The sequence below is a fragment of the Panicum hallii genome, chromosome 5, assembly GCF_002211085.1.
Source record: "Panicum hallii strain FIL2 chromosome 5, PHallii_v3.1, whole genome shotgun sequence".
NCBI classification, from domain to species: Eukaryota; Viridiplantae; Streptophyta; class Magnoliopsida; order Poales; family Poaceae; genus Panicum; species Panicum hallii.
The window spans coordinates 6,430,570-6,439,675 of NC_038046.1; the positions used below are offsets into that span (position 1 = coordinate 6,430,570).

General features: G+C 51.9%; 2 protein-coding genes across 2 annotated transcripts; both read right to left on the reverse strand.

Annotated features, from left to right (window-relative positions):
* Window positions 1–4,256: 4,256 nt before the first annotated feature.
* Window positions 4,257–6,441, reverse strand: LOC112895421 (gamma-interferon-responsive lysosomal thiol protein-like). The gene is made up of 6 exons (XM_025963371.1): window positions 6,090–6,441; window positions 5,705–5,770; window positions 5,239–5,379; window positions 5,028–5,120; window positions 4,816–4,932; window positions 4,257–4,419 (listed from the first exon to the last, which is right to left on the reverse strand). Exons 1-6 carry the CDS (start codon window positions 6,336–6,338, stop codon window positions 4,354–4,356), a joined length of 732 nt encoding a protein of 243 aa, XP_025819156.1. The 5' UTR covers window positions 6,339–6,441; the 3' UTR covers window positions 4,257–4,353.
* Window positions 6,442–7,089: 648 nt separating this feature from the next.
* On the reverse strand, window positions 7,090–8,691 carry LOC112891791 (cinnamoyl-CoA reductase 1-like). Its single transcript, XM_025958751.1, has 6 exons — window positions 8,547–8,691; window positions 8,274–8,449; window positions 7,967–8,155; window positions 7,678–7,840; window positions 7,401–7,587; window positions 7,090–7,320 (listed from the first exon to the last, which is right to left on the reverse strand). Exons 1-6 carry the CDS (start codon window positions 8,689–8,691, stop codon window positions 7,179–7,181), a joined length of 1,002 nt encoding a protein of 333 aa, XP_025814536.1. The 3' UTR covers window positions 7,090–7,178.
* Window positions 8,692–9,106: the final 415 nt, after the last annotated feature.

The window sequence follows — 9,106 nt, forward strand, 5'->3', positions numbered from 1 at the left end:
TCGTATTCTTGCATCTGGGCTTGGAGGGCGGCTAAGGAATACTCGGCGCTTGCGGCTTTTGTCCGTTGTTCCTCCAGCTCCTGGGTTAACTTTTCAACTCCATGGATTAATTTCTTCAGTTGTGCCGCCTGCTCGTTGCAGAGTGCATCTAAGCCCGTAAGGTAGATAGACAGGTGGGAGACCGTATCTTCTAGATCTTCTTCTTCTCGTCCAAGTCCCCTCATCCGGGCAATCCAAGTGCGTCCTCTACCTTCAGTGGGTGGGAAAAATCCCATAGGAGTCCGCTGAAGGTGGTGCCTATAGAGCACACGCAGTCGGCGTAGGGCTTTACGGGCGGCCTTTCGGTAGGCGTCGGGGAATCGGAAGCCCTTTGTGGAGATGAACCAAGGGTCCACCTCAGGGTAGCGGGTGCTTTTCTCCACAAAAATCATCGTGTCGCACCGAAGGGTGCCACCGGAGATGTATTCTCGGTAGGCGTACTCCGGCGTTTCCATAACCCCAACACGTTCCAGGCTGAGCAACAATAACTTAGGAAGGCCAGGCTCTGCGTAACAGACTCCGTTGACCCATCCGTTGTCAGCCATCTGGAACAGGGTAAAAGCCAGGGTAAGTGTGCGTGCAAAAAGATATCTAAGCTAGAACAAGTCTCAGGGTCTGAAAAGGGGTCTCGCTCCTAGGGTCACGTCCTACGGCCAGCCTACGGCTCTGATACCACCTGAAGCGTCCCCCCATCAGGGAAGACTTAAAAGTGTTGATTTATCAGTCCCAGGAGGCTGATAACACTTTTATTACATCAGATGGTACATCACCGTACAACTCTACGCGGTAATGGGCAGTGAAGCGCCACTATCGCGAGGATTACAACCAGAACCCACACAACTACACTAGCCACGAACAAAGGATCATCAGAGTCTTGCGCCATGCGGAATCCAACGGTGGCCTCAACCACAGGCAAGACTGGGTGCAGGACGAAACCCTACTCGTTGTCTTCGGGGATGTAGTCTGGGTCTTCCACTGTAAAAGTAAGAGAGGGGTGAGTACAAACGTACTCAGCAAGTCCAATCACACCCACGGAGGGGGGGGGTATAACAGTAATCATATGCACGGGACAATCCAAGGATAGGTTATGGTTCATTTGGGAAAAACTCAACTGTATGCAAGGGTTCGTTTAAAAACGATTTCCAAAACGAGTTTTCTAATACCAAGGAGCACACGATTTTGATCCACACAGGATCCAAGTTTTAAACTGCTACCGGACTCCCCGCCCGCCGTAGCACACGGCACAACTGCCGGACACTTTCCAAACAACTCACGCCAGCCCATTCATTCCCAGAGAGAATCACTAGTTATGTGACCACACCGTAACTTGCCCAATACCGTGGGCACGGCTATTCGAATAGATTTTAACTCTGCAGAGGTGTGCAACTTTACCCACAGGCGGGGTACCACAGCACGAACACCTTAGTGCCGGTGCAGATCCCATCGAAGCCCTTACCCACCTTAGCTAGACCTGACTAGCCACCTCGGGATCTATCAAGGGGTCATTCGACCTAACACCGAGGTTTAACCGGGGCATAAGTCACACAGAGCTTATCCCGTCTCCTTGATCACCCGTTGCTCCCAGCTCTCCTGATGGCTATCAGACTAACTAGTGGGGTTAGGCCAAGCCGTTGCCCATACAACGGTCAAGTGGTTCGCACGACAGGAAGCTGGGTGAGATGTCACAACAACTCGGTCCTTAGGGGTGACAGGACGGACATCTCCCTCCCTTGCCCTACCACACAGGTACGAGCACACCAGCGGCAATCCACACAGAACTGCCGTCCATCCCGTCTGACTCGCTTTTCAAAACCACATTTTATCCCTTCCCACACACACACACGCATTTCCTTCATAAAAATCAGGTATTCAAGGTATGGTTATCACAACAAGGGTGGCTACCCTACCATGTTCTCGGCACGCAAAACCATGCAATTTCATAAAACAGGCCACTGGGTTGTGTTTATAAAAACTAGGACCAAAGCATGCATCAAAGGGCGGAATTGAACTTGCCATCGTCAAACTCTTGCGAGAAGTCCTGGTCGAAGCACTGTCCCTCGGGTTCGGGGTCGCAGTATTGATCCTCGTTTGCTTGGTCACGCTCGGGTGCTTCCTCGTTCACTCCGTGTCCTACGACGCAATCAAACAGGCACACAATCAAGCACAAGAAGTAAAAGCTTTTATCGTCGAGCTTGAATCGGAAACAATTTAGTTACGGAGTTAGGGGTGGTATCTCTAGGTGGTTTCTTAATGGCACGGCTAAAACTATGCTAGAAATGGTGTGGTAAAGTTTCGGGTCAATCGGAGGTTGTTTCGCACATAAAATGACGAGCCAAAGATGGTTTCGGGGGTTCGAGGGCTTGTTTGTAAATATCCGGAAAGAGTGTGGGCCTATTTGTAAATCCTAGAAATACCCTAAGCATGCTAAAAGGTGTCGAATACGTTTAGGTTTATGTTCCGAAGGGTTTGATTTGAATTAACGGAAAGGGTGGGGTCATTTTTGCAAAAAGGCTAATAGAGTGGGGGCTATTTCAATCACTTAGGGGAGAGGGAGGGGGCTAAGAGCAAAATAGCCCTTTCTTCTTCCTCTAGCCGTGGAAACAGGGGAGGGAGGAGAACAGGGCGCCGGCGGCGGCCCAATCCGGCCGGCCAAGGCATGGCGGCGGCCCGGGAGTGGGGGAAAAGAGGGAGGGGGGCGCGGGGAACCCATCCCCGGCCTTACCTCGGGCCGAGGTGGAGCGAGGGGACGCCCCCACGGTGGGCGGCGGGCGGCAGGGGAAGCTGTGGGTGGCGGCGGCTCTGTGGGCTCGGGGAGGAGCTGCAGGTGGCGGTGGAGGCCGTGGGGAGGCGGCTGCGCGGTGGGGGGGGTCTTATAGGGAGAGGGCGGCGGGAAGGAGGCCCTCGGGGGGGTGGCGACCGGCGGCTGCACGGGGCGCCATTAATGGTGCCCCGGCGGCTTGTGGGCGTCGTCGAGCGGCGTGGGCGCCGAGGGCGGGGCGCTGTGCGGCCACAGTGGCCAGGAGGGGACGGCGTGCGCGCGGTCGGGCAGGGCGCCAGCGACGGGCGGCGCGGCACGCGCCCTTGCGCGCACGGGCGGCGCGGCGAGGCGCGGGCCAGGGCGGGCGTGCGGCGACGGGTGGCGCGGCGAGGCGGTCAGCGCGGTACGCGGGCACGCGGAGCACGCGGGGTGGGCGCGCGGCAGCACGGCCGGGCACAGGCGCGGCGCTCGGCCTGGGCGGTGTGCGGCGAGCGGCAGAGGAGACCGGGAAGGGAAGAGGGAGAGGGAAAAGAGAGAAGGGAAGAAAGAGAGAAAAAGAAAGAGAAAAGAAAAAGGGAGAAAGAGAAAGAGAAAAGAGAGAAGAAATGGAAGGGGAAAAGAGAAAGGAGAGAGAGGGGGGGAAACGCGTCGGCGCCGGTCGCGGCGGCGACCGCGGCCGGTCGGCCACGCGCGCGGGATTGGCGCGCGGCATGAGGAGTGCCGGCGTTGATCGCGGCGGGCGGTCGCGCGCGAGCGACAAGCCCTCGAACGATGCGGAATGACGATCCGATTAGGGTTAGGGTTTTGATCTCGAACCGTTTTTACGATTTATTCTAGCGCGTGAGTGGTGCAGAATGAGACGGCGATAGGGTTTTAGGGGTTAGAGCTAGGATCTCGACAACGAGTGATTAATTGAACACTCTAGCGCGCGGTTTTTCTTGAGTAAATTCTCAGGGCGTTACACGTAGCTATTTCCTAACCTGTAGCCAAAACGTATATTTGCCTGCTTCTTTTGTTGGAGTCACCCTTACTCTAAACCCGTTCAGTCCGACGCTAATTAGCTTTTGTTTACTGCGCAGCGGCCAGTGGCAGTCACATGCTCACATCCAACAGAGATCGCCATCCGATTCAGAACTTTCTGCGACTCCGTTCTCCGGACCTCGAATCGAGGTTCTACGCTGCGATTCACGGGCCGGCGATTCACCGGTGTCGGCTCGGGCGGCTTGTGTTGGCCGCCGGCGCTGCCTTGAGCACGCAACCAACCCAGCCCTTCTCGAACAAGACTGTAACTCTTCAGGTATCGCGTACTGCTTACGGTTCCGGTTGTTATGTATAAAAGGACTCCAATTTATCTTAACTGGGTCAATGAATTACTTTGATCTTTACAGTTAAACAAAGGCAGATCGAAGCAATTTGCTTGCCTGCCTCTGTTGTTGACAAAGAAATTTTCAGGTTCATGTTCTAGAATGCTGCTATCTGTTAGTCTATTGTGGACTGGCTCCGTGATCTGTCTACTTCTGAAAATTTTGACTACTTGATCTTGAGGGGGCGGCGCTTCATAATCCGAACCATAGGGCGATACCAATGGCAAGCGCGATGCCCACCTCACGCGGCGGATTCCTCTGGATCATAGGATCATCAAAACCAAAGTACCAACCAATCAGGTATTCTCATCTTAAGCTGAATAGACAAACATCAAAGGAAATGTGCCTACTTCAGAAGAAAAATGCTAGTAAAACAGGTTTGTGAATTCTCAGCAAATGAGTCACATAGCACTACAAGCAAAGTTGTTCTGAAATGCTGGAAGCATGAAGCATGAAAACTGTTGCATTCCTTTTTTCTGTCAAAAAAGTAATTGACTAAATCCAAAATACAGGTCTTTAAAAACTCCAAAATACAAGAAGATCCTGCAGACTTTATGTAGAACCTCTTGAAACAAAACAAGATTCTAAGTAAGTGCTCTCAATATTTTTTTTCTCATACGCAAATTAGCTGATAACTTTGCTAACAGGGCACACCTTCTCTCCTCCGCTCGCTTCCGTGTGTTGAGCGATTGCTAGGTGCTTCCCCTTGCACGCCTCTGGAAGTTTGCCATCGTAAACGCTGCAGATGTAGGCCTCAAAGTTCATGTAATCCTGCAGACGATAAATTAGACTGGATTCCTGAAAGCGTAATATTACTACATCTTAGAAAAGAAAAGAAAAAGGGAAAAGCAAAAGGTCCAGCTTACCTCACCAAGCGGTTTCCCATTAACGACCACCCATGGCACAAACTGATGAGGAGGCTGAAGAGAATTTGTCTCGGCAGCATTCTGCAGCTCTAGCTGTGTAATTCCAGTTTGATTGCTCGTCAGTTCGCGGAAACTCAAGGAAGGTATACGAATGTTCTGAAGCATACTGTAAGATTGAACCAGCAGAAAGTCCAGCAACTGTTCACCCCACCTGCCTGCCATATCCTGAGTTGTAGCAGTCAATAACAGGCTGAGAGGCCAGGCCAGTTTCCTGAAAGCAAGACTGCCAGGCGTCCCATTTCCGTGTCAGTGCTAAATGCTCAACGCATTGAACGAAAGGGAAATGCTGCTCCTGCATTCAGAGAAATGTATATTATAACGTTTAGTTCTCCTGTATTTTTTAAGCTCATTTTTTTCTGGGGAACAGATCTGGGCACATACATTGTATAAGTATCAGAAAATTCAGTGCTTCGCGCATCTGAATCATTTTTTCTTTAAAGGATTCAGTTGCGCGAGGCAACCGAATCATCAAATCGAAACAAATAACAATATGAAATTGAACTATTGGAGATTCAGTGTCAGCAGATGCTTGTATCATATAAATTTCAGAACCATTTTCATCTCTCACTTTATTTAAAGAAAATGATGTATTTACGATTCATGGATATAGGCAATACCGCATTTGGCCATAGCCTGATCACACAAGCTTCTATAGCGTTAAGTTGGCACTCGCCCTCTCCATGCTGCAAAACAAAGCAAGTGGACTAGTGGAGTGAGCAAACTGAAGCCTGTTCATCAAAGGTGAATAGTTCATCACTTGCCGTACTTATAATCTCATAATTTGTGAAAACAAGTTTCACACGCTCAGTTAAGAATGTGAAACTATACTAGCACAGAAAACACGAAACAATGACCACCAAACTGAATACGAGTAGCTAGCTGCAGAGTGCAGACTAAGATCAGAAGGACTAGATGGACTTCAATTCTTCCAAAATTTCGGTTGAACTTCTTGAGAAACATATCGAATTCGACAGAAAGAATGCTACGATGGCAGACACTGACCTGGCAGGAAATGGATCCGTCGGCGGAGACGCGCCCATTGCCGAATGGAACTAGCCTGAGGTCAGCGATGGAGGAGACCCCGTCGTGGAAGATCCTGGAGAGGTCGTTCACGACGAACGCGGAGCAGAACGGGCACAGCGTCTCGTAGTAGACCGACACCGGGACTCTCCCGGCGGCGCATGCCGGTGAGAGGCAGAGCAGAACGAGGGGGATGAGGCGGAGAAGAAGAGGAAGTCTTGGGGAAGCCATGGCGACGGAGCCAAGAAAAGGCGCCACTGCCTTTTAGTTCAAGTCGAAGGCTAGGAATATGATGGCCTATGCGCGAGAGATGCTTTTCCTTCGGAGGGGAAGGAGGGGGACGAGGAGATGCCAATGCGCTTGATCCACTGGAACAAGGCAGATTTTGTTCGGTGATCCCTTTTCCCAGGTTACGCGGGGCAGAGGTTTTTGAGGGGTGTTGCAATGTTGCTTGCTCCGGATCAAGTGATCCAGCTTTGATTCTTTGCCACCGAGATGTATAGTTTCTTCAGAAGTGGGCTCTGCACATCCAAGTTCCAACAGACTTCTCAAGAAGAACGATAGCTAATACGCTGGATGGCAAAATTGACTCTTTTTGTCTACTGAAACTGGCAATAGGACTGGTTGTACAAGGTATCTGAAGATTCAGGTTTTGAAATTGATAGGGTGCAGCGCCTAGTTCAGGGGTAGTATTCTCTACTCTTACATGGGGGCTTAAAAAAAGTAAAAAAAATGCATGACAAAAGGTATGGACCCTGATCGAGAGAGATCTGAGATCTGCACATCATACTTTTCTTTACTCGCCTATGAATGCTTTTGCTTCTTTCTTATCCAGTTCATTTTGTAGCTTTTCTACTAGTTTATTTTTAATGTTTGGTTCCTTGTTCTTTCGCTTTTCAGCGCCAGTAGAGAACTATATTAAGAAGAGACAATGGCAAACATATATCGAGTATTGATGACCATGATGACATGTCCATGCATTCTGGCATTTCATTTTTGTTTGAGCTGGAAGGCTATCGCACAGCACTTTTTATTTCCTGAACAAAGCATACAACCAGACATGTTTGCAGGCTAGATGAGCCCTTTGTTCCTGAAGCAATCCACAGTCTCCCTGACGGTCTGATCAAATGGGATGAAACGAACGCCCAGATCGATTAACTTCTTGGAGGGGTCCTTTGCCCTCATCAACCAGCCTTGTTTGTCCTCCTTGATTCTGAAGTAGAAGCAGAATTTAGCAAAAATTGCATAACGCTGCTTATGATGGAAAGCACGATGTGCTCAGAAGTGGATCACCTGTGGACTGGGAATTCAGGGTACAGATCGGCAAGTTTGGCGGTGAAATCAACCAAGCGTTCCATGGACGCCAAGCACAGGTGGCGCCCCTGCGCAGATGGGTTCTCGTACAGCACCATAGCAGATCGCGCCACATCTCTGACGTCGACCCACCCCGTGTAGACGGCGTCCAGCTCAAGCTCCTGGCCTGGTACAAAAAATTTGCACCGTCAGAGAAGTATTTTGTTCCATCTGTTCATCGTTTTGCAGATCTGCAACAAAGATGCAAATGACAAACCTCTCAGGAGCTGCAGCAGAATGTTGAGACTGGTGTTGACCGACGGCGTGAAAAATGGACCCAGCGTCGTCCCTGGATTCAGCACAACCAACTGCAAGCCCTCCTTTTCGGCGAATTCCCACGCGGACTTCTCCGCCAATGTTTTAGAGACGTTGTACCAAAGCTGCACCTCGAAGAAATGAATCAGCAAGTACATGCCCTCTCCGTATGATCATCTTTCGCGACAGTGGCTGAGCACGTTTTTGTATATATATACATCATGAAAGTAGCCAGCAGCTTGAGAACAAACCTGACGTTTCTCGAGGAGCTCGACGTCAGCCCAGCAGTCATCCTCTGCTATCGCCTCATCCGCAGGCCAGGAAGGGTTGGGCACCATGGCCGACTTGGACGACATGAGCACGACACGGGCGACGCCGCAGTCCTTGGCGGCGCGGAGGATGCTGAGCGTGCCTTTCACCGCAGGCTCCAGCAGCTCCTTCTGCGAGCAGCGGGAGAGTCACAGCATGAGAGAGAGAGAGGCCGGCGTGGTTACTGCGACGACACACACAACAACAGCACGGGATGATAGATCATGCAGAGAGGAAGAACTGCGTTGCCTCCGGATCTCGCGTCCGCAGTGCCAGAGGGGACGCCAGGTGGAAGACGCCGTGGGCGCCCTCGATCGCCAGCCGCATGGAGGAGGCCGGGTCGAGCAGGTTCATCTGGAACAGCCGGAGACGCGCGCCCGCGCCGTCCTGCAGGGCCCGCAGGTGCTCCGTCTCGCCCTCGTCCTCTGCAAGAAGGTAGAAGGACCTGACGGTATCAAGCTTGCAAACCTCGTATCGAGCCGTTCACGCGTGCAATTGATGAGTTGGGCATGTGTTACGAACGGAGGTTCTTGACGGTGGCGTGGACGGTGTAGCCTTGGTCGAGGAGGAGGCGGACGAGCCACGAGCCGATGAAGCCGCTGCCGCCCGTCACGCAGACGAGGCGGCGGCCTCCGCCGGCACCAGCGCCGTCTCCGGCACCCTCCATTCCGTCGTTGACTTGTGGTTGCCTGACCGTGTGCCGCTACCTCTATGCAAGCCACTCTCGTTCCTCCTTGCAATATATAGTAGAGAGGAGAGCAGCTACCGATTTCTTCTTGCTTAAAAAACGCACAAGCCGGCATGGTAGCGATGGTCTGATGGCAGGTCCGGCGTGGAGAAAAGGACCGGGGGCACGTTTAGTCTTTGGCGGGAACGACGCGGCTGCACATAAAGGGTTGAGGCCGACGGCCATGCCATTATTGTTGCTCCGTTGTTACCACGCACACAGTTTGTGTATTGATCACCAGATTACGTATTCGTACATGTACATCAGGCCTAGCAGGTAGAGCTAATAGGGACCTACGGGCGATGCGTGCCGCAGCGAGCGGACGGCGTGGCGAGCGCAGCATGCGCGGCCGTTG

What these genes read in the sequence shown, in the direction of transcription:
- LOC112895421 (XM_025963371.1), bottom strand. Translation starts at nt 6,338, where the DNA reads ATGGCTTCCCCAAGACTTCCTCTTCTTCTCCGCCTCATCCCCCTCGTT. An exon ending in ACGGATCCATTTCCTGCCAG is followed by an intron (nt 5,771 to 6,089) that starts GTCAGTGTCTGC and finishes TTTGTTTTGCAG; the next exon opens with CATGGAGAGGGCGAGTGCCA. An exon ending in TCAGGCTATGGCCAAATGCG is followed by an intron (nt 5,380 to 5,704) that starts GTATTGCCTATA and finishes CTCTGAATGCAG; the next exon opens with GAGCAGCATTTCCCTTTCGT.
- LOC112891791 (XM_025958751.1), bottom strand. Translation starts at nt 8,691, where the DNA reads ATGGAGGGTGCCGGAGACGGCGCTGGTGCCGGCGGAGGCCGCCGCCTC. An exon ending in AGCTCCTCGAGAAACGTCAG is followed by an intron (nt 7,841 to 7,966) that starts GTTTGTTCTCAA and finishes TTCGAGGTGCAG; the next exon opens with CTTTGGTACAACGTCTCTAA. An exon ending in TCTGCTGCAGCTCCTGAGAG is followed by an intron (nt 7,588 to 7,677) that starts GTTTGTCATTTG and finishes TTTTTGTACCAG; the next exon opens with GCCAGGAGCTTGAGCTGGAC.